The following is a 27,095-nucleotide window of genomic DNA, read 5'->3' on the forward strand; positions in this document are numbered from 1 at the left end:
CACCAAATTTAGGAATATATTCAATCTCACTCTTAGCTCCTCAAGTATCGTTGGAAGAGTCAGAGGGGACTTAGGATATACATGACGAACGCACACCAAGGAATCAAATTCGAGATGAGAGAAACTTGCAAAAACTGCCACTTAATCAACAGCATATCTATAAGAACATAGAGAGGTGAGTCACTTAAAATTAGAAAAAACCAGTATATTTTGCCATTAGATGTAGAACGTAGCTCCTTATATTGTATACATGTGTGTTTATAATACAATATGGAAAGACATAATTACCTCTGATTAATGGAATAAAAACATAATCACACAAGAATAACTATTCTCTACAATTGGGTTGTCCTCACCTAGAAGAGTATCCTCTGGTTGAAATTGAGCAGATGAACTTAGCACAATATCCAACCTATAGCATTCCTTTGGGTGGTGGTCCAATTACAACACCTAAATAACATGTAACTGAGTCAGTGGTAATATGGACAAGTTATACTCGAGATCACCCAAATTGAGGTCCATCAAGTAGTCATTCCCTGCAGTCTTCATGTATGGGTATTTCTACATGGACAGTGCAAATCCCTGCCTGTAGATTTCCACAAATACTATCATCATCAACACCAAAGGACATTTGTAAAGCTTTCCCAGCTTGACTGCAAAGCCAGTTCTCAAGATGCAATCTACCCACTGAATTTGCATGAATCCAATTTGAAGGGTCAAGAACCTGCATAGCTAACCTGTGCAGCAGATGGAAATGGCTGTAGTAAATCTTTATGTGTGGTTTAAAAGCTCTTGCCAGAATACTCAATTTCTTTCATATTGTTAACAATGTCCTCAACTCTTATTGATATGTATTCTGCATGCTCCTCAAGATATTTCAAAATCATATGTAGTTGCTCTTGAATGTATGCAGATCGTTGTCTCTCATGCTGCAGCTCATTGGATAGGTCCTGTATCTTCTTATCCTTCTCATCCTGCAATATGAAGTATGCATGTTTAGTTTCTTATGATACGAGAATATATTTTATATATAATGCATTCCTAAAGGATAAAGTGGTGTTTGGATTGAGGTGGAAATGGAAATTAGGATAGAAAAAGAAACATAAATACAGTAGTTCCAAAGACTGGTGGGATCTGGAGAACAGTGGACTGTTTTTTTTTCCATGTTTTTTGCCAACGTAGTGCATTTTTTATTCTGTAATGGGGCTAGTCGTTCTGAAATCCATTAATTTTCTTTCATTCTGTTGCAAGTTTCCACTTTGATCCCACCAATCTAAACTCAACCTTAGAGAATATTAGAATGAAAAACATGTTAACCAGACAACAAATACTGAAACTTCGAAGAATACCAGGTAAACATTGAATATATCTACCACAAAAAATAAATAAATAAATAAACCAAAGTGCTCCCATGAAATAAATAAATAGGAACTAGCATCAATGTAATATGGCATAACTATCATCAAGGAACAGGGATACTCTGCAAGAATTAGGAAAACCATGTTTAGTCTAAAAATTCAAGGGATGAGTTCATTGTTTTGTCCAAATTACAAGTGTTTTATGCTTCTGCAGATTCTATAAAAGAAGGGACCCGTGTCCTGATTAATTGTCAAAGGCAGATTGAATCATGGAATAAGGGAAAAGAGGTCAACAAAAAATTACAGATTAACAACTGAAACCAAAGCTATATCATATTCTACAAAATTACAGAGTATCAACTGAATCCTTTCTTAATTGATCAACTTCAATAAATATAATAGAAAAGGGAGGAAAGGAGTATTTGGAAGGGCTAATCTATTCTAGGAGCTGGCTGCCCAGGGGCTAACTAACGAATTTTCTATAATTGAGTGTCTTGAACTTTTCTTCCAGGTCCCTCCAAACTAATAATTTCTTTTTTCCTTTCAATAGACAATAATACTTCAAAGATTCTATTAATGACAGATGAAACTGTACAAGAACAGAGGAGAGATAAACTAAGGGTATTTTTGTCATATAAAATTAATTAATAGGGTAGATTGCTTGTCAAGGTTAATTTTGTCCTTAAAAAATAAAAAAAATGGCACATCTGGAGATTCTGGACCACTTCTGTCATGGTCACTAGCGTTGACTTGACAGGGGGTATGGTGTCTAACAAGAGGGTTTCTGGAGGTATGCTCCAAAAAGTAAGGAAGGGGAGCTTCAGAAAATATCCCTTCTAGCATATCAAGATATATTTCCTCTTGACATAATTGGATGCCATGTCTCAATCTTGCCATTCAATGCATAAAAAATACCTCAATTTCCAAGGTCTTAACATTGAAACTGTTCTGGAAAAAAAAAACTGTTTTTTCTGTGCATTGAACAACACCACTAGTAATTACCATGCCATCAACATACACCACCAGTAAAATCTTCTTTGCTTCTATATCACAAGTTCACAACTCAGACTGATTACCTTGACACTGCTTCATCCCAAATTGCTTTACAACTTCACTAAATTAGTCAGACCAAGGTTTTACAACTGCCGTTGACCCAATGGTAGAACTGTTAGGCCGGAAACTGGCCAGCTCACCAGTTTCGTTTCAGCCTTGAATCAAGGAAAACCATTGAAATGGTAAAAAAACCACTGACCCAAGCAATTGAACCGCTGAACCATTCAACCTGGGTGGAGTATTCTCTAACAGAATTGACACTTTGCTTAAAGTGATTGGGGTTAAACTGCGTGGCCTAGGCAACTAGTTGTCCCAATGTCACCAGAATCACCTAGACACCTTAAAAACTATGGTCCATATACCTATTTCGAACCCCTTTTCTTCTCCAAGGCCCACCATATTATCTTTCTAGGAACTCTGTCATATAACTTTTCTAGATCAATGAACACTAATATGAAGATCTTTCTTCTTCTCTCTAAACTTTTCTATCAATTGCCTCAAAAGAAATATAGCTTCCATGGTTGATCTCCTTGGTATAAAGCCAAATTGGTTCTCTGATATACTTGTTTTAAGTTATAATCTTTGTTCAATTATTCTCTCCCAATGCTTCATATTGTGGTTCATAACCTTGTATATGACCTCTATTCTTTAATATAGGCACCAAACTGTTGTTTTTCCAACCATTAGGCATCTTCTTTTCTTTCACTATCTTACTAAATAGCTTGATTAACCATAACAAGCCTACCTCTCCCATACCTTTCCATACTTCTATTGAAATCTCATCAGGTTCCAACGCCTTTCCCTTTCCATCTTATTTAGTGCATCTTTTACTTTAGTAGGTATAACTCTACGAAGGTAAGTATTATTTTTAACACTACCAATATTGCTAGATTCTCTTCCACTATCATCCTCTCCCTGTTGATCACTTAATAATATTTCAAAATAGTTTTTCCATCTTTGTTTAATTTCCTCATCTTTTACCAAGACTCTTTGATCTTCATCTTTAATGCACCTATCATGGTTTAAATCTTTGCCTTTTCTTTCTCAGTTGTGCTAGTTTATACATTTCTTTTTCTCCCTCTTTAGTGACTAATTTACGGTAAAGCTCATCATAAGCCTTACATTTAACTTCATTCACTTTCTCTTTAACTTCCTTGCTTATGATTTTATATTTTTCCTAGTTTTCTACATTTCTAGCTTTTCACTATTCTTTGTAACATGCTTGTTTTAATCTAATTATATTTTGTCACTTCCCTTTATTTTCTCTTAAGACATCATTTGCTACTTTCTTTATATTGTTTGCCAAGCCAAATATCATTCATCTTTCCATTTAAATTACGACTCCCTTCTATTATCAATCTATTTCTAAATTGAGCTAGATTTTCTCCTTTAATTTTTCCCACCTAATACTTGAGCACCCCTATTTCTCTTCCATTTCCTAATGTGCACATCTACCACCACTAATATATGTTGTGTTGTTAAGCTTTCTCCCAAAATAACTATAATCTTTACACATCATTCGTTATGTTCTCCTCATAAAGAAAAAATCTATTTGGCTTATGCTTAACCCACTTTTAAATATTATTAAGTGTCCGTCATTCTTTTGGAAAAGGTTTTTAAAACTGTCATATCATAAACTATTGCAAAATCTATATTGTACCTCCTGATTCATTCCTCTCCACAAACCCAAATCCTTTATGCACCATATCATATCCTACACTTCTTTTCCCTACATGCTCATCTAAGTCTCCTCCTATAAAAATCTTATCTTCGTTTGGAACTTCTTAGATTAACCTTCTAAGTTTTCCCAAAATTGTATTTTAATGTTTTCTTTTAGACTCACTTAAGGTGCATAAACACTAATTATGTTAATAATTTTCTCACCTAAAACAAGTCTAATTATAATTATTATATCCCCAAAACTTTTAACATTTTCAATTTCATTTTTTTAAATCTTTATCCACTATTATCACTACACCATTTCTATTATTTACTTCTCCCATATACCATAATTTTTTTTTATCAATAATGGAAAATTTTATTAACATTTATCAAAAAAAAAATTATTAACACAGTGAAGCTTTAATTACAAAAGAGGGGGAGGTAAACTATCTTAACTCCCCCAACAGCATTAAAAAGAAAATTCACTCCTTGCTTGGCTAGCCCATTGGCAAGTGAATTAGCAGTTCTTTTTACCAACTGTATTTAACCTCAATGTCCCTAGTCAGCCACTTAAGTTTTTTTTTTTTTTTTTTTTTTTTCATTACTGTATTTCCATATACCTGAGTTGTCCCTAAGCCATCTCACCACCACCTCCAAGTCACCCTCAATAACCAGTCTTCTGATGTTCAACTTCCTTGCTCTTTGGGCACCTTCCAAGGCCGCAAGGATCTCAGCCCTAAGAGAGTCTCCTTCCCCGATAGGGCCTGAGAACATGGCTTGAATAAGCATTGTTGTGGCTATTAATTCCATATTTCCATAATTTTTCTTATTAATGTTCGTCCATTCCAAGTGGTTAAACGAAGTAGTGTTTCTTGGACTAGCTTTTTTACCCGCTTCCATCCAGAAGGATGCAGGAACCACCCTTGCCTATTTGACACCACAACTAAGCATTGTCGTGGCAAGTCACTTACAAGGACCATCCTAACAAATCCTTGCCCACTTAACACTACACTTGGGTTAGGGTACAGTGTGTGACAACAAGCTAAGCCAAAGAGAGTCTAACACAAGGTTTCAAGGGTGTCGGAATGAATGAATCAACCCCCATCCCAAAGAGCCTTTATTATATTGTATATAATTGCAAGAAAGCCCTCATAGGGCTTAAAGAGGAAAAAAAATAAAAGAATAAAATACAATGCAGCAGGGGCTATTATAATTGAATACATCAATACTCTTCATACTCCCCCTCAAACTAATGCAAAGTCATAAGCATCAATTTGCTCACAAGAAAGAGATGTCTTGCTCTCGTCATAGCCTTAATAAAAATGTCAGCAATCTGCATATCTGAGGCCGCACGAGGAAGTGAAATAGAACCAGCAAGAAATAGGTTTTTTGATATAAGTGACAATACAATTCAATATATTTAGCCATCTTGTGAAAAACTGGATTCGAGGCAATCTTGATAGCACTGTTGTTGTTAGCATAAAGAGGAATAGGGGTAGGGAGATGAACACCAAGATCATCAAAGAGAGATTGTAGCCAAACAATCTCACTACAGACAAATGAAATAGCTCTATACTCCACGTCTATAGATTTTGGATATTATTTGTTGTTCCTTGCACTTCCAGGAAATGAAGGAATCACCCATGAAGACATACCACCCCATAGTAGAACGTCTAGTGTCAGGGCAGCTCTTTCATATTAATTCTAGAAACACAACTCTTTTCAAGAATAAATTTCAAATCTGAGACCTTCTCAAAGCATTTATCAATAATGCAGATTTTCCAATCCCTTCTTCCAATACAATCACAAAAGTACAAAACAACAATGTATCATTAGCAAACTACATATGTTTAAGTTTAGTTCCCTCTCTCACCACATCTTATCCATTAAATAGCCCTACCACTTCACCTTTAATACTCATCCTACCAGTATACACCTGCAACATTGCCTCCTAAAACCCTTTCTTGGTTGAAACCCTTTCTTGGTTGAAAACCCTTTCTTGGTTGAAAAAGTCATGTGCCACTCCATTGAAAAATAGAAAGTCCTCAAAAACCCCCTTCTCCAAATCTACTTCCTCCATCTGGACTATAGTGCCTCATTGCCTCCTTCAAAAAAGATCCAACATGGTCACAAGCCTTTTCTAGATCAAGTTTGCACACCCATTCTTTCCACCCTCAACAGTCATTGGCATTAAGGCATAGATGATGATTTGTCTATCCTGAATAAAAGCACCTTGAAATCGGGTGACCAATTTCTGGATGGTTTCTTTTAATCTCAAAGATAGGACTTTCTCTATAATCTTGTATAGGCATCCCTCTAAACTAATAGGCCTTAACAAAAAACTTAGGTTGATCCAAGCCAACCTTCTTAGGAATCAAAGCTATGAATGCAGTATTAGCCTCAACATTTATTGACCCATGTCATGGAACTCCTAAACACTTGTATTACTTCCATCTTGACTATGGTGGTGTTTGGTAAATCTGAAGTCTGAAGTCTTAAGTCTGAAAAGCAAAAAAAAAAAAAAAAAAAATCTGAAAAGGCTCTGAAAGCAATCTGTGGTAAATTTTGTTTTAATACTTTTGCAGATGTCTGAATATAGTGGAATTGTTCAGTAATCTGAATGTTGTGATGTCTGAAAAAAATGCATTTTACAAATTTATCCTTCAAATTGTTATTTAAATAATAATAAGTGAAAATGACTAAAATATTATAATATTATGAAAAATATTATAAAGTCATACAAGATGTAATTAAATTATATAAAAAAGAATAATTTTATAAAATTAATCGACATCCTCCTCTCTATTGGTCCTCTCTGCAAATAAACCAACACCGTAGTGTAGAAAGAAGCTTACAGGACACTTCAAAACATAATATGCAAATAAATAACTGATTTTTCTTTTATTTTCTCTTGGTCTTCTTCTCCACATAATTAACTACTCTCAAAGGCATCTAAGAACAAAATCAGAAACCGAGATAGAATACCAGATTGTACTGTTCATCGTCTTCCTCTCAATACCGACAAAGAGGTGGTGACAACTGGGTCCCTGATCTCTTCTCCTTCCTCTGGCCACTCTTCTTTCATTCTCCCTCTCTCTTCCTCACTCCCATCAAAATCAAATCACCAAAATCCCTATTCATCATTCTTAACCTCTCGACGACAGCCACAGAGTCTCACAAACGGTAGTAAGAGAGATCAACCTCTTCCGATTTTGGCTTTTCAATCGTTGAAATCATCTTCCTGCAATCTTTCCTCTATTTTCTTCTTCAACCAATCATCCCCTTCCCCTGTTTATGTTTGGTTTGAAACCTCACTGTCGCCATTGCAACCTCTGGAAGCAGCGGTGACCCTTCCCAGCATCTTTCTCTTCTCCCTCTCTCCTTACTTCTCCAATTCCTCTCCAACACCAGACTGTACTACCTGCATCAAGTGGTGAGAAGCGGCGCGATGGTGAATCTGAAAAGGTTTCCTTGCATCAAGTGAACATCCTGAAGCACATTGCTTTTGCCAATGAAGCACATCACACAAGCGAAGCAAGTTGTCTTCACTGATGAATCAAGGATAAGCTACCTCCGAGAAGACATAGCAAATAATCACAGTAAAGTACATCGCTTTTGCTTTCTTGATTCATCAGAGAAAACGACAACTTGCTTCTCTTGGTCTCCTCATCGCAAACCAGAGTTTATTTGGGGGTTTCTTGTTTTGTTGGATTTCTGCATAAAATTTAAAATCTCATCCTCCAGAGCAGAGGTTGATTGCAGAGGGAAGAAAACAAATGATGAGGGAAGAAAAAGATGGTGTAGGGTACAGTGGGGAAATGAATTTTGTATGCTAGCTTTGAACGTGCTCGGAGGCAGTGGGTTTTCTGAATAAATTGGAGGCATTTTCAGTGTTCGGAGGGTCGGTTCAGGGATGCTATTGAACGACTCTGAAGCATTGAAAAGTAAAAATTTCAGTGTTCAGAGCTCAGTTCAGCACTACTGAACGCCACCTATGTCACAATTCTAAATCAATTCCTTATGAAATTCATACAGATTCCACAACAAGATCTAGCAAGGAAAGTGTGAAGTTTACTGATTGGTAATATCTCTTTCATGAAACAATAGTTGGTCAACATGTTCATAGTAATTATCTAATATAACCTTGAGTCCTAGTTTGTGCAAAAAATGCCAAAGGTTAGGACCATATCCAGACTACCCCTCCGAAGACCCCAGATAGCTAGCACCAACATTACATAATGGCCATCCTCGAGTCCCAGTTTCAAGCTACATCCATGTGCAGGTTCATGTTCCACTATACTTAATTGATATGAAATGGAGTCATTCATGAATAAAGCAACTAGAAAAGGCAAATAATTCCACCTATTAATCAAAATTAAAATTTCAACAATCTTTATCTACTTTCAATTATTGCAATGAAGATAAATAAGGGAAAAAAAACTGATAATTAATTGGTAAAGAATGAAATGATAAATGGTAGTTCATTTAAGTCATACCTCACTAAGTGAGGGTTTTTTTTTTTTTTTTACCTCACTAAGTGTATTCATAGCTGGTCGATCCTCTGAAACTTTACTCTGAATGATTAGCTTGTGATTGTGCTCACCGACAAACTTTGTGACTACCCATTTACCTTCATCTCTCAAAGCCACCCTTATCATGGCTTTGCATCCTTCTCTTGTGATTGGCCTCGGAGGAAGAACCCTATCTTTTCTTAGTGTATGCTTTGCTGCACGAAAACCTTCCCTTGAGCAAACATAATCACGTGCTATAACTTCCCTGTTTTTCTGTGAATGTCGAATCCGATTTGTACGTATTGTGAAACCTGTCCTCTTAGCATATGCATAATAGAAGTCCCTTGCATCATCCACTGATTTGAATGTCATTCCAGTATACGGTTCTAAAGGATCCTCACTAACAGTTAACCCTTCCACAGATGGTTCAGTCAATACCATGTTACTGCTTGCAACATTTTGTGAGTCACAGATCTCCAAAAGTTCTTTTTCATTCTTCTCATGTTCATCAAAAGCTTCATCATATATATTTTTGTCACTTTCTATTAAACCAAATGCATCATGAGATGTCTTCTCCATCATGTTCTTACCAGCCTACCAGGCTACCTCACAAAAATAAAAAATAGATATTTCCCTTCAATAACTATAATTTTTAAAAACAGAGAAGAAATTCCATAATTCAGTCTATTTGCTCCATTCTAGCCTCCCTGAAACAGCAATTATGCACTGAAATCAGCACTTGATATGACTTGGTCATACATCCTTACCAACACACTACAAGCTTATTCATGGTCACCCCTACATCATCATTAATGTTTGATATAAAAATACAAAACTACAAACGATATCTTGAAAACTGAGGAAAGTCAATCATCATCAACATCATCTGCCCAATCCCACCTAGCTATCATAGAAAATATATAGTCTTAATCCAAACATATATGAGATTCAGATTCAGATTCATGAAAATGGTAAAATATTCGTAAATCAAACTATTCAAAACACAGAATATGCAAATGCAACAAGTCAAGTAGGCAACCATACGAGTTAAATGCATAAACTATTCATTTGTTATAATTTATTTTAATTTAAATTAGTAATTAATAAATAACAATATATAATGTTAAATAAATAGAAAATAGAATAATAGAAGATCCATAAGTCTAAGACATAAACCATATTCATATTCAAAATTTCAAATCAAACTACTGAATGAAAAGAAATTTTCTACATTAAATTTATTTTATTTCTATAAATTACTAAAAATTAAGTCACAGGATAAACTTTATCTTAATATGATAGCTAATAACCTTCTACAAGTTACTATATGTTTTAAAAACTTAAATAATAACATGTTACTATTTAAATTAAAGTATTAAGTAGTAATTAAAGAAAAATATTAGTCTTAATTTCAAAAATAGATCAGATCCATCAGAAACTATGATAGAGCAACCACAACTCCATTAATCCAAGATACAAATCATATGCAAGTATGAAAGCAATGAAGTTTTATTATTATTATTTTTTTATCAGCAAAAAAGACTTTTACTAATAACAGAGAAATATTGAATTACAATAGTTATAGGTTGCAGTAATGCATTAACCCAATCTACAAACACATACAAACAGTTACAGTTATGCCTAGTACAAGGTAGATCTATTTGCCCCCTGTTGCTAGGGTATCCGCCAACCCATTTGCAGTCATTTTGACCCAACCAAACTGAGAGTTGAACCTCCTTGCAAGTATGTCAATTTCTCTATAGATAAATTTGAGCTTCCAAGGTGCTGATGTGATGTTTTTAGCCCAAGAAATGACCAGTAGTGAGTCTCCTATTTCTAAATCTGTTGTTCCAATCTGCTCAGTCACCTTTAAACCTTGAAGTAGAGCCAGAGATTCAGCCTCTATCGAGTCACCAATACCTATTGGTCCTAAGAAGAGTGCCACAACTTCACCTAGATGATTTCTAATCACACCACCTATACCTGCCCTTCCCGGGTTACCAAAGGAACTCCCATCAAAGTTTAGGTTTAGTTTGTTCAGTGCAGGTGGCTTCCATTCCGCTCTCACAACTTCTTTGGATACATCTGTTTGTGCTACTTCAGTCCAATTTCTTAGAATCTCATTCGTGGAGAAGTTTTTGAATAGTTCCATGGTCATCACCCAATGTGCAGTTCTGATTTTTATGGATTCAATGGCTTCCTCCTTTGATTTATTCTTTCCTCCCATATAGTCCATACCGCAACAACTCTTGCTGCCTTCCATAAGCACTTTCCTCTTTTCTTCTATTGCCCCAGGAAGGAGGGGCTGAATAGACTTACCACATCCCGTGGGGGAGCCCATCTGCATCCAAAGAGAGAACAAACAATTTCCCAAATACAAGAAACAAAAGAACAGGATAAGAGTAAGTGGGGTAGGGTTTCACCACAATCCTTACAAAGGACACACACATGAGGAGAGAGGCATTTGTTTGTCCTTTTCTGTAGCACATCACAAGTGTTTACCTTCCCTAGGAACAATTCCCAACAGAAGGCTTGTACTTTAGGAGGGATCGGTTTAAACCAGATTTCTCTGACTAGGAAGTTCACCCCCAAAGGATCAGAGTGAGTGAGCAAACCGAAGAAAGAGGCACAAGAGAATAAACTATCAGGAGTTGGGGACCAAACTCTACTATTAGCTGTAGTTTGGTCTAAATAAACCTTCTCAAGGGTTGAGAATATAAGCAATAGGGACTCACATTTATTTTCCCTCAACCCCTTTCTGAAGCCAAAGTCCCAAGAGATACCCAAGTCTGAAAGCATGCCAACCCTAACAACAGGTTTGTTTTTAAGGTTTGATAAAGAGTAGAGGTCTAGGAATTTAACCTTAAGGTTGTGTTTGGTTTGAAGGAAAAAAATAGGGAAAGGAAGGGAAAGGCAAGGAAACCTATATAAGGTTTGTAAAGGTTTCCCTACCTTTCCCTTCCTTTCCTTACTTTTTCCTTCAAACCAAACATAGCGTAAAAGGCAAATTCCCAACACAAAGGCCTTCCCAAAATAAAAATTTATTGCCACACCCAACATCAAAATGGATAAATTGAAGAAAGGTTGGTTTTGCATCCCAGTTGTTTTTTGCTTCACCATGAATGCTTTTAATGACCTTGTGCCACAACCTATCTTCTTCACAAAGGAATCTCCACAGCCATTTCCCTAGGAGGGCCGTATTTTTCTTTAAGATGTTCCCAATACCTAGGCCACTTTGCTCCTTAGGTTTATAGACTTGCTCCCACTTCACTAAATGATCCCTCTTTTCATCACTTGGTTCCCACAAAAAAATCCCTCATTATCTTCTCCAACTTCCTTGCTATTTTCACCGAGATCTTAAAGGTGGAGAGGAAATAAGTGGGCAGATTTGCTAGGGTAGATTTTATCAAGGTGATTCTTCCCCCCAAGGAAATATAACTTCTCTTCCACATTGCCAACTTCTTTGTGAATCTCTCTAAAATGAGCTTCAGCTTTTGGGTTTCCCCCCCAAGGGCATACCTAGGTATTCTAGAGGCCATCTTTTTACTTCACAGCCTAGCAAATTTTCCATGGCTTGGATGTCCCCCTTCCCTAGGTTTATTCCAACTACACAACTTTTTCCCAATTCACATTTAGTTTGGAGGCCTGTTGAAACTTATCCACCAAAATTTTCAGATTCCTCAAACTGGACTCATCACAACTCTCACAGAAAATGATTGTATCATCAGCAAATTGCAAGTGAGACACCAATTCTGAACTACCAATCCTCCAACCTTTAAACTGATTTTCTTGGTCAACCTTGATCATTTGTCTACTCAAAACCTCAGCAACAAAAAAAAAAGGAATGGGGATAAGGGATCATCCTATCTTAGTTCTCTTTTAGTTGGGAAGAAGTCCTTTGCTACCCCATTTAAAAGGATAGAAAAATGTACCGAGCTAATACATCCTTTGATCCATAGTCTCCATCTTTCACCTAAACCCATCTTTTCCATGAGATTCAACAGAAAGGACCAATCCACCATATCATAAGCTTTTTCTAGGTCCAATTTACAAATCAAACCTTTGCCACCTTGTTTTTTCTTAGCTGCCACACATTCATTTGCCACTAAGGTTTGATCCACTATTTGTCTCCCTTCTACAAAAGCAAGACAGTCTTCAACCGACCAGCCAGAACTTTAGCAATGATCTTATACATTCTACCCACAAGACTTATTAGTCTGTAATCCTTAGGGGGTTTGGCCTCTTTCTTTTTTGGCACTAGAGCAGTAAAAGTTGCATTTGCTCCTGGAGAGAATTTCCCTTTTTGATAGAGCTCAACAAAGACATCCATTAAATCATCTTTCAAGATTTCCCAACAATCTTGATAGAAAGCCATTGAAAAACCATCCGGCCCCGGAGCTTTAGATCTATCCATCGAGAAAATTGCTTCATGGACCTCCTCTACACTGAAGGCTCTTTCTAAGAGGGCAGCTTCGGATTCTAGCACTCTATCCCACTGTAATTCTCTCAATTCCAAATTGCTTTCAACAGAGGAGGCAAGGATTGACTTGAAATGATCCACAAAGCACCTTTCAATTTCCTCCTTTGAGTTTACTACTTTTCCCTCCACCTCTATACTGGATATTTGGTTTTTCCTTCATCTCCCGTTTGCTAGGGAGTGGAAAAATCTGGTGTTTCCATCCCCCTCCAGAAGCCATTTACACCTTGATTTTTGTCTCCAAGAAAGTTCTTCCTTCCTCAGGATCTCCTCTAGTTGCACTTTTAAATTCCATCTTTAAGCTCTATCCTTCGGCCCGCACTCTTTATGGGCCTCCTTTTCATCCAATTCCTCTATTTTCCTAGCTAATTCCTCCTTTATGACCTCGAGTTTTCCAAATTCTTCTCTGTTCCACTCCTTGACCTTTTCCTTCAATCTTTTCAACTTCTTGGAGAATCTCACCACTTTCTCTCTGGCCCTTATTCCACCTTCTGACCACCAATCTTTTACCTTTTGCATAAAGTTTGGAACTTCCAGCTACATATTCTCAAATCTAAAGGGTGTAGGGCCTCCAATAAGGTTTTCTTGGTAGAAACTTAGGGGGCAGTGGTCTGAGGTTACTTTAGGAAGGGCTTTCAATGTAAGTTTCCCCACAACTCCTCCCAATCAATGGAGAAAAGGAACCTATCCAGTTTTGAGCACACTTGACTTTCCTAAAGACTTGACCAGGTGAAAGAGGCTTGTAACAAGGTAGGTTCTCTTAGTTCTAGGGACTCAATCAAGGAGTTAAAGTGTCTCATACTTGTTTTATGGACTGATTGGGGTTGTTTGTCTCGTTTGTGTACCTTATCACATTGAAATCCCCTCCCAAATACCATGGACCCTCGCAAAGGCCCCTAACTGCAGCTAGCTCTCCCTAGAATGTATCCCTCTCTCTATATGAGTTCGAGCCATACACATTAGTCAGCACCCAATCCCTTCCATCACTCATCCTCTTGGCTTTTATTGAAACTAAGTATTGTCTTATCAACTCCTCTTGACAATCAACTCCCTCGTTCTTCCATATTGTAAGGATACCACCCGAGACACCCCCAAGATGGGCAAAAGACCAACTTAGACCCCTACTACTCCAGATACTTCTTATCCATCTTCCATCCAAATCTGAAAGTTTTGTTTCCTGGAGCATGACTATTACCGGTCTCTCGGTTCTTATCACATTCCTGATGATTTTCCTCTTCTTTGCACTCCCTAACCCTCTTACATTCCAACAAAGAATCTTCATTCCACTTTTTGTCTAGACCCTTTCCTATTTCCAAGACCTAGTCTCCTCTCTTTTTCTCCCTCTTCCCGTTTACAGTCTTCTCATAGGATACTCCACAAGCTGGTTTTCCACCTCATTCGTTATCCTTTTTCTTTTTTTGCCATCTCCTGCCTCCTTTCTAAGATAGACCTTCCCTTTGGTGAACTTTCCTCTAGCTTCTTTTTGTTCCTTCCCTTTTAGTTTGGGTGCTTCTCTGCAATCATCTTCTTTCTCATCTAACACACTAAGTTCCTTCCCCTTTTCTTTTGTGCCTACAATAGTTCCATTTTCCCCTTCTTCCTTCTCAGATTCCTTCTCTTGAGTCACATTCAGGATTACTTCCCCCTCCCTGTCTTTATCTCCTCCCCCATCTTCTTTTCCTACCAACAAGGGTCATTATCCACCACCGGTGAAGTTTCAACAGCTGGATCTGTGCAGCTGGGGGGAGTTGGCAATGAAGTTTTATTATTAAAATAATTATTTTGTATTTACTTTTATTTTTGTACGTTACCATTTTTTTACATAAATATTTGATGGATCCTTTATATGATAAATCATCCATATTCCAAGTTATAATCTTTCCCTCTGATCAGATCATGCAATTTTTTTTCTTTTTTTTTGTAATTTTTGGAAAGATTCCATAAATCTACTTATGAAAGCAAAAAAAAAAAAAAAAAATCAAATTTTCAACCACATATCAATAGATCAATGCATTCCTAGAATCAAAACATGTAAATCTACCAAAATATATGAAATTGAACAAAAATAGACAGGAAATTATTTTCAAGTTGCACACAAACCCACTATGAAAAAATAAATCTCAGATTTTGATTTTTTTTTTTTTTTTTGTAGATCTTGCATCTTCAAGTTGTCTAGATCTCCTCCACCAAGTTCCACAGAAAAAGGGGGCATATGGAAGATGTTAGAAGGGTTGAAACATCCTCCTTAAAAATTCCACTCCATGCACCGATGCACATGCAATACTAAATTACTAACCAATACTTGGTTGATACTACGGAATTTTTCAGATGCTACTACTTTTCTACCATGCCACATGCTGGTCATTCCAAAAACCAATATGTATCAGACCATATCTATCTAGATACAATATGTAGATGATTAGAAATAGATCCCCTAGCCAAATTATTTCTGAAAATTTGGTCCAAGCAACCAGTTGAACCTGGTTCTAGGACCTGGGAATAGAACCAATTTGGAGACCTTATGGTTCAATCTTTCTTTAGAAGGCTGCATGTTCCGGTTAGAGGTAATACCATTCTGCTCAGATTTGAGTCCCAGTTAGGGGTGCTCAACCGAACTGGTACTACTGATTTATGGAAAACCAGTAACCAAAACTGAACCGAAGCCAATTGGTTAACCGGTTGACTGGTTCGGTTAACTAGTGGTTCGGTTCGTCGATTTTTCGGTTTTTTTGTTTTTACAATGTATATTATAAAAATATATAATAAAAAACTAAAAATATATATAATATTATATTTTAAATAATTAATAATATATTATATATTATAAATATATTTATATATAATGCATATTTATTAATTTACATTATATAAAAATATAAAAAATATATAATACATAAATATATATAAAATATATAGAAATATATGTATATCGGTTAGTTCGGTTGACCGCCAGTTTTCTATATTGGTTAACCAAAATTGAACCAGTACCCTCGGTTTTTTAAAATACCGGAACTGAAACCGAACCGACCGGTTCAGTTAACCGAATTTTCGATTTGGTTTCGGTTCGGTTTTTTGGTTTTTCTTGCTCACCCCTAGTCCTAGTTCTCTCAAAGGTTTCTTTTATGGTATTATCTGATCCATCAGGCAAATCCTTAATAGAGGACCAACTGCTAGAAGAGGCATCAATCCACCCAACACCATAAGACCCTTTTGAAAGGGTGAACAAATTGCCCAACACTTTTGCATTGTGAGTTCTTAGGGCCCAGTTCTCAAAGATCTTTGTGTGGTGAAATTGTGTTCTCTAGATATCATTCATGACTCTCTTTTCTTGCCGACTAAAGGTTCTTAAACATATTATGAAATATTATTATTTTCCATTTCGAAATCATATGGCTATCTTTGAAAGTCATTCATCAACAACATGAGTGCTTCTAAGGAAGAGTACTTGTAGATGTAAATCAGTCCTTCAAATCTGGTAACTAAATCTGATTACAGCAGTAAAAGAATAGAGAAAAGAGATTACAGCAGAAGGGAGAAGAAGATGGAGATGGAGAAGAATAGAGAGTTTGATTGATTCCTCTCTCTTAATCTTTTATTTAATCTCACTTAAAAAAGACTAATTACATCTCTGCCCTTTAAGTGGGCGGCCGACACATAAAACACTTAAAAGAAACAAAACAAGTTAACAGGCTCATTAACACAAAATATAAACAAAGCACAAAATAAAGTATAAACAAGTACTAGGGCCCATTCAGCCCAGTCTCTCTACACTCGCAAAAAAGAGTGCAAGGAAATGTTTATTATTATTACAAATGGAAGGAAATTATTAGTATTATTATGGTTCGCAATATCAACGATATTTGGCAAAATATCCCCGATATATCCCCATTTGCTAGGTCACAATATGAAATCTTCTAGGAATCTTTTTTCCAAATATCTCCGGTATTTTGCCGATATGTGATATGTCAGCAATATTTCGGATTTCATCGATAGACTATATATTTAAAGTTTAAAATTTTAGAATATTAATAAAAACTTTTGAATATTTCATTAATATCTTAATCTTTTAAAAATATTTTCCTAAAAGAATCAATGGGGAATTAGTGATTCAAATTGGATAATTGGCTTACTACTTTGATATATCATTCACTTACTATAATTCAAAGGAAAAAGAAAAATAAATGTAACTACAAAAGAGTATTCTCAATCTAATCAAAACATATAGTACAATAAGGACAAAAGTTAAAAGGCAAGCAAATAACATAAATAAAGAAAAGACAAAAGTTGAAAGGCAAGCAAAAGATGGCTAAAGACCAAAAGGGAGACAGAGAAATAAACCTATTACAATTGCTTAATTTTATCCCATTTGATTTATACAGTTTTTTGTAATTTTGTTATGTTTTTTAGCCTTAAATGTGCAATTATATTTCTTCTAATGATCTCTTGAAGGTTTATTAACCAATTTAATGTTTCTAGAAAACTTTATTTATATTTTAGATTTTCCAAATATCCTAACAAAATTAGCGAAATATCTTTGAAATTTCTCTAGCTTTACATGGCGAAATGTTCATCAAAACCACACCCCAAAACATATTGTCCCTTGTCGCCCCTTGTTTAGCTAGTGCATTTGCTAAATTGTTTGCTGCCCAAGGTACCCAGGCACCCACTTAATATGTATACACATTTTCCATGTGAGTTCTCTGATTTCTTTGATAATGTGTCTGCATTTCCATGATCCTTCCTGGTTGCTGCCCAACCACCTAGTACTACCTTGGAGTCTCCTTCAATAATAACACTAATGTAGTTTAGTAATTTAGTCCTTTTATCCCTGTCAAAGCCATCAATAATTCCGCCCTTGTTGAGTCCCCTATACCAATTGTACCTGCAAACAAGCAATTGTTCCTCTCATTACTCCTTATCAGTTATCACTCCCCCAACACCTGACAGCCCTGGGTTACCTTGACTGCAGCCATCAAAATTCAACTTGACAAAAGGCAGTAATGGGGGTTGCCAAATTGCAGCTGATTGTTTCTTCCTAGAATCAGAATCCACCACCATTTTCCAATTTCTTCTAATGTCCTCAAGTGAAAAAGGGTCAAACAGATCCATTGTTTTAACACAATGTACCACCTTGAGTTGCAAATCACACCAGCTATAAACTTAAAATTAAACCAAAAGAATAGGGAAAAAGGAGGAAGAAGAGAATTGAAGAAAAGGGAAAGAAGAAGAGAGCTGATTGTATCTCTCTGTGTCCCACAATTGAATTATATGCTGAATATAAAAGATGGGAAAATTACATGAGTGCCCCTAGTAAGGCGACTGACTAAAAAGCATAAGAAATAACAAGTATTAAAGACCCATAAAGAAGGCCCACTACAGCTGAAATAAAACTAATGAATAAAGAAAGAAAACTAAGGCCCACTTGACCCAATTTGTCTACACTCCCCCTCATACTGAGCATAGATGTCAATCATGCCCGACTTGTTACATAGTATTGTAGCTTCGCCATAGGAACTCCCTTGGTCAGAATATCTGCTAGCTACTCTTTTGAAGCAATGAAAGAAAGACACTTCCCCTAAAGCCACTCTCTCTCGTATGAAGTGCCTATCTACCTCAATGTGCTTGGTTTTGTCATGTTGAACCGGGTTATGAGCAATGTATGGCAACCTGATTATCACAGTGCAACACCAAAGGCCTATCATAAGCAATACCCATCTCCTCTACGAGAGATTTGAGTGATAACTCTAAAACCCCATGGTCCATAGCCTTATACTCTGCCTCAAGACCCTCAACTGAAGATTGAGGTACCACAGACTACCAGTTACCATAGCATGGTAACCCAATGTAGATATTCTGTCATCTATACTACCTGTCCAATCAGCATTTTTATAGGCCTCTAACTTCATACGTCCATGCTTGGAAAAGAGTATACACATCCCAAGAGTTCCCTTAAGATAACATAGGACCCTTTTGTAGCAGCCATATGTGTATCTTTGGGGGCATGCATAAATTGGATAATCACAACCACATCATATGAAATGTTTGGCCATGCCATACAAAGGTATAGGAACTTCCCCAACAACCTCTAAAACACTGCCCTGTCGGTCAAGAGCTCACCATCATTAGCCAGGAGATTATGATTCACATTAATAGGAGTGGAGGCGAGTTGACCAAGATTTCTAATCTTAGTGAAAAGATCCAACACATACTTCCATTGGGAGATGAAGATGTTGTTGTGAGACATAATATGTTAGTGGGCTAAAATGTTGTATTGTTTAGTAGTGGACCTAGGCATTATATATTATGTGTTTCTTTGTTTTTCTTATCCCACCTAGTAAGGGGCTTTTATGTAATTTTCTTCTCTTTTAAATCTTAATATAAATTTTCTGGGAAGAGCAGGAGAGCATCTACCACCCCATTCTCAAAACACCTTCGACTGTTCCATTCTCTCTTCTTCTAAGTTCTTCCTCAACAAACTACATGGTATCAGAGCACTAGAAGTTTTCTCTTCAAGAATCGGAGCTGCTTCTCTTGTTTTCTTATTGTTCTTCTCTGTCTTCACGTCCAACCTAGGAGAACTGAAGTTCCAGACTGTTTGTGGGCTCCTAGAGCACCTGTTCTTCTTCCTCTAGGGTCTCTCCTTGGAAGAGAAACAAAGGAAACCCTAAGAAATATTGTTTATGACATGTTAGGGTAAGAAAAGGAGCAGTCCACAGACTACTGGTGAGACTTGAGTTTAGGTCTAGGCTCTAGGATTTTGTAGCAAAGGGGGAACTAGCTAAAAGTCTATTACAACAAGAAGTGTAATCTTCCAGAGATTTCTACTTCAGAAAATTATTAGTATGCAACGTTTTCCTCTTTTTGAATCTTGAGGAACTGTTTTTTCTTGGGTTGTTCCTAGTTTTGGATCTTCCAGAAGGCAAACTGTATTCTCCCTTGATGTATTTGTTTCTTTGGTATTTTGCTCGTGTTGTTGGGTGTGACATTCGGAACCTGGTGTCAAGAATGTCTACAACCAATGAGGTTTCATTGGTTGAACCAGGACATTGCAGCTATGAACCAAGGAGACTTCTCTGTGGCCACCTACTTTACAACTTCAAGGCTCTTTGGGAGGAACTTGATCACCATCTGATTTTACTGTGAGAGCACCAAAGATATAAAAAAGAATCATGATAAACAGATTGAGGAAAGCCAGATATTTAAGTTTCTTGCAGGGCTAAATCCCTCCTTTGAGAGCATTTGTTCCCACATCTTTGGGGGGGGGGGGGGGGGGATGAGTTACCTTATCTACACCATGCTTTCCAATTAATCAGAATTGAAGAACTGAGAAGAAAAGAGATGAGAAGTGACTCATTTTCAGCCTATTGAACAATTAGCACTGGTTTCTGACATTGGTAAAGGAAATAAAAATTGGGACAAAAGAAACTTGAAGTGTACTCATTGTGGAGGAGAAAAACATACCAAGAACACATGTTGGATTTTGTACCCCCACCTCAAACCAGCTGCGTTAAAGAAAGAACGGAAACCATATAAAAACCCCATTGGTGGTGGACATGTCTAGCTCAAATGTGGCTGACAATGGAAAGAAGAGTGCTCCTTCATGTGCTTCTACTCATCTGGGACAGACCACTACTCCCAACTCTAGCTTTCCAAACTTCACTGCTAAGGAGGTAGACATTCTTAACCAAGCTATGGCTCAGTTGAAACAATCCTCATTTGCTTCCTCTTCATTTGCTACGTTAGGTATAACTTCTGCCTTCAATGTCACCCAACCCCCACCATCATATTCATGGGTTATTGACTCTAGCGCCTTTAGATTAATGACAAGTATGTACTCATTATTTTTATTGTATCACTTTACTTCTGGTCACGATAACGTTAAGATTGCCAATGTCTCTCTTTCCACTATTTCCAGGAAGGGAGACATCACTCTTGGGAAGGAACTTACCCTGAAATCTATGTTACACGTTCCTAGTTTTGCTACAAATTTGTTATTAGTTTCTAAGATTACCAAAGATTTGGATTGTTGTGTGACTTTCTTCCCTACTTATTGTGTTTTTGAAGACCGGTTGATGAGACAAATGATTGGGAGTGGTTATGAAGTTAGGGGTCTCTACTACCTGAATGAAGATATTGGTGTTACTCTACAGGCATCTAGTGAGGATGGTTGCAATAGTCAAGAGCTGATCTCTAGAGTTTTCTGTGGCATGCTAGACTTAGCAATTTGTTTTTTCCATCATTGAAAACTTTGTTTCCTGAATTGTTTGATAAAGTATCATTAGAGAATTTTTTGTGTGAGACATGTAAGATGTCAAAACATTGTAAGAGCACTTATCCAAAGTCTATTAATGAAACTTCAACTCCTTCTGATTTAGTTCATTCTGATGTGTGGGGTCCCTTAACCGTTGTCTCTGTGGATGGTCATCACTATTTTATTAGTTTCATTGATGTATGTGGATTTATTTGATGAAAGAACAAAGTAAAGTCCCAAGGATTACTACCATATCTTGTAAGATGGTGGAGACACAATTTGGCAAAAAGGTTAAGAAATTACACTCAAACAATGCAGCTGAATACTTTGAGGGCACCTTAAACATCTTTCTTAAAGACGAAGGAATTGTACATCAATCACCTTGCACTTACACCGTGCAACAGAATGGATTGCCGAGAGGAAGAATTGCCATTTACTTTAGACTACTCATGTCTTATTGTTTCCGCATAAGGTTCCAAAGAAGTTTTGGTCACATGCTGTTCTCATGGCCTCGTACTTCATAAATAGGATGCCATCCACGGTACTTGTGTATGTTCTATTCATGCCACCAACCAAAAAAGGACTAAACTTGACCCCAAAGCTATCCATGGAGTTTTCCTTCACTACCCTCCCACTCAAAAAGCATTTTGATCCTCACACTAGAAGGAAATTTGTTACCAAGGATGTCACCTTTTTCGAGTCTTAATCTTTCTTCGAGCCTCTCTGGAGTCCTCTTCAGGGGGAGACTGGTGGGGTGGAAGAGACTTCCCCTAGGAAAAATCCTTTTATGTCTCAGCCTCCTCTTAATTCTTATTCACCTTCTTCCCCTGATACAACTCATCCTTCACCTTCTTCCAAGCCAACATCATCTCCTCTTTTTGATCCTGTCATTGCTCATCCGACCTCACAAGATGGAAAGACAAATAGGTCTAAGACCGAAATGAATGTCTATAGAAGGAAGAGAAAGCGAGAAATTGATAGATAGTCCAACACAATAGAACCAAGCACAATGAAATTGATAAACGTTTTGTTTAAGAAAGGATTATTTCAGGAGATCTTTGCATACCTTACTTGCCCTCTAGAAAAAAGCTGGCCAATGTCTTTACTAAAGGCCCATCAAAGACAACATTTCATGAATTATTGGGCAAGTTGAGCATGATAGATATCTATGCTCCACCTGAGGGGGAGCGTTGTGAGACGTAATATCTTAGTGGGCTTAAATGTTGTATTGGTTAGTAGTTGGTCTAGGTAGAGAAGGAGAGAATTTGCTGCCCCATTCTCAAAACACCTTCAAGTGTTCCATTCTCTCTTCTTCATTCTTCCTAAATAGACTACAGATGCCTTCTTTGGATGTAGTAACTTCAACTTTCAAGGAATAGAGAAGGTATCAGCATCTAAAAAGAGGATACCTAAAAGAAACTTAAACCCCAAGACTTGAGAAGGCATATGGTTAATAAGATAGGTGGCTGTTATGACAGCATCACCCAACATAGGGACATGAGTGGCAAAAAGGATGCTCCTAGCAACTTTCACATGTGTTGATTTTTCCTCTCTACTACTCCATTTGTTGTAAAGTACGGGAACAAGATCTCTGACAAACAACCCAAACTTCTAAACATTGAAGGTAAAATCTTTCTCAAAATATTCCTTAGCATTGTCTAATTGGAATATTTTGATGCGGATATCAAATTGGGTGAGTACATATTCATGGAATTGTTTTACAAGATTAGGCACTTCGACATAAGAATGCATAAACATAGTTTTCAAGGTGCCAAGGCAAGGCTAGGCGACCATGGGGCACCCAGGTGCCTAATGTGGGCACCTAGCCCTCACCTAGGCAATGGAATTTAAAAATAAGAAGCCGATGGATTTCTACCCCTTTTGAACTAGTTTCTCTCCGCCAACTTTGTATGAGCCTTAGCATCTTTTATGCATCCCCATACAATAGTCTCCATTAGCTCAATCTCCTACCCAAGAGATTTCAGCATTGAGAGGTATGACTAAGAGCTTCTCCTCTTGACTTAGATTTTTTACGTCATTCTTTAGTTTATAGGCCCTAGCAACATTCAACTTCTAGCAATAAGTCTTCGTAACACTGCCCCACACCTCCTTTGCAGTATCCATCCAAAGGTGCTGGTTGGTATGAGGTTGCATGGAATTTACTAACCAGCCTACAACTATGTAGTTTTCTTGCATCCACCTCTCATAGGCAAGACCATCCTCCTTGAGTTTCTTCCTGCTCCCAGTGATGTGCCTCCATTTCCCTCTACTACAAACATGGATCTTTATTGACTGAGACCATGCCAGATAGTTGGTTTCATCTAACTTCACTTTGGTTACTACTCATAACAGTCTCCACAAACTCTCCTTAGCCAAACCCAGAGTTTGTAGGTTGTTATGTCTTACCTCCAGTTTGCTCCATCGGCCGAATGACAACAAATGAAAATCAAAATAGGATACTACTAATCAAGAACCACTAACCTGAATCCAAACTACTCCTCAATCACCCAAAATCAGGGTTTCACATAACCCGACAACCTGGGAAAAAGAGAGAAAGTGTAGCCACTGCTACAAGGAACTCCAAAACTCTTTCCAACCTAAATCAAACTCAATGTAGGTCAAAAAACTTCCCTTCAAGCCCCAAGCTTCAAACTTTCTCTAGAACCCTATTAGTTAAGATTTTTGGGAAAATCTCCAATAACCTATCTTGGGCCTCAAACTAAGAGTGTATTCTTCTCCAAAAGCCTCCCCCTATTGGTCTGTATAAGCTGTCAACCAATCAATTCTTCATACACAATGCATATGGGCCTAAAAAAAGAAACTGGATAAGGTGGGAACCTGCTATAATACCAAGTTGTAAATCACACCAGAAATAAACCTGAAATTAAACCAAAAGAAAAGGGAAAAAGGAGGAAAAAGAAGACGTTCAGAAGGAGAAGAGAATGGAAGAAAAGGGAAGAAGAGAGCTGATCATATCTCTCTCTTTCCCTCAATTGAATTATATATGCTAAATATAAAAGATGAGAAAATTACATGAGTCCCCCTAGATAAGTTGGCTAACTAAAAAGCATAAGAAATGACAAAAAAATGCCCATAAAGAATGCCCCCTACAGCTGAAATAAAACTTATGAATAAAGGGAAAAAAAGTTAAGGCCCACTTGGCCCAATCTCTCTACAGATACTAATAATGCCAATAACCTCCTCAACTCTCTTTTCTTTGTCACTGAACAACCTTGAATTTCTTTGCTCCAAAATACACCATAGGACAGCTGCCCTTGTGCATCTCTAGAGAAATTTTCAACTCTTCAAAAAAACATAGTATCAAATAAAGTCTTCAGCTCACCAAATCCAATTGGTCCTGAGAACATTGCCCAGCAATTAATAATTTAATAAATGAATTTTTCTTTGTTGATAAAAAAAAAATAAATACATAAAGACTTCAAGCTCTTCCTAAGAACTTGAAGCCCCCTCTCTCTAAATATATTATAAATAAATTCATTTACAAGACAAAAAAAAACTTTTTCAAGTGCAGCGAAGAAAACGTAAGGCCCTGCAAGAAAATGGCTGTGCTAATGTGCAGCCTTTTGAAGCAGCTAGCAGCATGATGAAAAGTCGTTGCAGCAAATGGAGTTGCTTGTTGCGCATCCGTTTTTCATCATGCTGTTAGCGCAACGGCTTGAGCGCTTGCAGGTGATAGGCATTTTCGCCATTTGCTTTACACAGGAGACAAATATGTGGGGAAATCTATTTCCCTAAACTCATGCTTATAAATCCATGGCACGAGTTGTTTATTCCTGGCCCAAGAAATAATCAGCTTTGGGTCTCCCTCTACTTCCAAGTGCTGAAAACTTAATTGTCTAACAAGTCTTAAGCCTTGCATCAGCGGCATCAGTTCAGCTTTTAGTGAATCTCCCAGCCCCAAAGGTCTTGAAAACATAGCCAACACTTTCCCTGTACAATCTCTAAATACTCCTCCAATACCTGCCATCCAGTGCTTCCCATGGAGCTCCCACCATTACCAGCCCGAGATTTTACATGGCAATCTTTAATGACATAAAAATTTTGTAGTGTTGGTTTATGTTTCTCTTATAAATTTCTGAAAATCAATAAACTGTTTTATTGATAGTTAAAAATCAATAAAAATTTTCAAAGAACTGCTACCATTTTTACAATATTTTAGCATGAAATTTCCAACATGTCACTTTTAAGAGACTGGTAATTCTAACATTGCCAACTTTTTGAACCTTGATCCTCAAAACAATGTATATCCATCATTGTTTTTTCATCTTTTTTGTTACAATGCTTTTCCTTCCAAAAACAGGGAATAAGGGGTGTGACACAATGACTTCTCAAGAGGTCACCATCCTTGTAATACTCTCTACCAAGCACGCTTAACTTTATAGTTCTGGTTGGATCGAATGCTTTTAGAACTTTTATGATGTATCATTTTTCCTTGTTGTCCACCAAAATAGGTAGCCAAAGAAAATTTGTCAGTCCTGGATCAGATGAAAAGTCAGAAAATTCATTGGATCACTAATTTATTAAATAGAAATTCAATCTTTCAACCCATGGAAATCATCAAAGAAATGGGACTGAGAAAGCTCACTAGGTTACCAATTCACTATATCCATCAGATCCAATCTGAGTCTAATACTGATTTCTAAAGTTACTTCATTTTAAGTTGATCTCTGTTTTTTAAATATTTTAAATTGAAAAAATCTATAAATGTGAAAAAACAGGTCCTTATATGCAGAACAAGGGTGCACCAATAACCTCTCAAAGATACTAGCATATTTCCACATATACCCAGTTACCCACCCCGCACACACATAGCACCCAAAAAGATACACTAGAAGAAATAAAGCCCATCAAAGATTAACCTTTCTAGAATCAGTTTCATTCGGGGAAAAAACAGAGAAAGAAACCCATCAAAGACAAATTCTCTTATCACATCACTTTAAATGAACTTTCACTGCTAAGTCTGTCAAAGAGTAAACCGTTATTACACTCTCATCAGAAACTGTTCAAGCTATTCAATTATCAAATACAGTTTCCTTTCTTCTTTTCCAATTTCATAACATTTTTAGTTAGAATAATAGCTCCTCCCTCAAAACACCCCGATCACCATCATCGAACAAGGAACCGGAACTCTTCAAACTACAAAATTTCATCTTCAAAGCTCATTTTAGAAACTTTTAACTTAAAAGAATTTTAGGCTTAAATTGACACCTGAATCTTCAATTCTCACTGCAAAGAGAACGATTTTTGCTCTCCCAGAGACAGTTTCATAATTATTCAGTGAAATAAAAAAGAGAGAAAAAAACAAAGCAAAAGTCATGTATTTGTCAACTCACCCCACCTTAAGAATTCAAAAATACGAGCTAAATGCCTAAACTTAATGCTATCGTAAATAAATGATAAATAAACTTGATCAAAGTTTAAAATTTCAAAAAAAAAAACAAAAGAAAAGATGAATAAAAACTTACATCGGGGTTAGAAGTTAGAACTTAATATGCAAGTTGGGCGCATTCTGACCTCAAAAGCTCGTTTTATTCGCCTCCTCCACCGATCTCTGAGCTTGAGCTTCAACTTGCTCTGTGGCAGATTTTGATTGGGATTTGGGAAGAACGATGAAGAAATGCCTCTGATCTCGGGCTCCAAAGGTTAATCCAACGGCAAATACACCTCGTGGACTTATAGACCTACCTGGTCTGCAGCATTCCAGCTATAGCATAGCAGTACTCACGGTCACAACTCAACTCTAATTGACATGGACGACGGTA

General features: G+C 36.9%; 1 protein-coding gene across 4 annotated transcripts; it reads right to left on the minus strand.

Annotated features, from left to right (window-relative positions):
• Positions 1-190: 190 nt before the first annotated feature.
• On the minus strand, positions 191-27,095 carry LOC104605196 (protein FAR1-RELATED SEQUENCE 5-like). 4 transcript variants are annotated; one of them, XM_088896811.1, is made up of 3 exons: positions 26,848-27,095; positions 8,570-9,291; positions 191-974 (listed from the first exon to the last, which is right to left on the minus strand). In XM_088896811.1, the coding sequence occupies exons 2-3, from the start codon at positions 9,164-9,166 to the stop codon at positions 783-785; spliced, it is 789 nt and encodes a 262-aa protein (XP_088752937.1). In that variant the 5' UTR covers positions 9,167-9,291; positions 26,848-27,095; the 3' UTR covers positions 191-782. The 4 variants fall into 4 exon arrangements, with proteins under 4 accessions (XP_088752937.1, XP_088752936.1, XP_010268146.1 ...); XM_088896810.1 differs by having other exon boundaries at positions 26,799-27,095; XM_010269844.3 differs by having other exon boundaries at positions 8,603-9,291; positions 26,848-27,091.

This window comes from Nelumbo nucifera, chromosome 1 (genome assembly GCF_055504915.1).
Source record: "Nelumbo nucifera cultivar China Antique chromosome 1, China Antique-T2T, whole genome shotgun sequence".
Lineage (NCBI taxonomy): Eukaryota > Viridiplantae > Streptophyta > Magnoliopsida > Proteales > Nelumbonaceae > Nelumbo > Nelumbo nucifera.

Coding starts and splice junctions, on each gene's coding strand:
- LOC104605196 (XM_088896811.1), bottom strand. CDS start 9,166: ATGATGGAGAAGACATCTCATGATGCATTTGGTTTAATAGAAAGTGAC. Junction 975..8,569: donor AAAAACCCTCACTTAGTGAG/GTATGACTTAAA, acceptor TTCATATTGCAG/GATGAGAAGGATAAGAAGAT.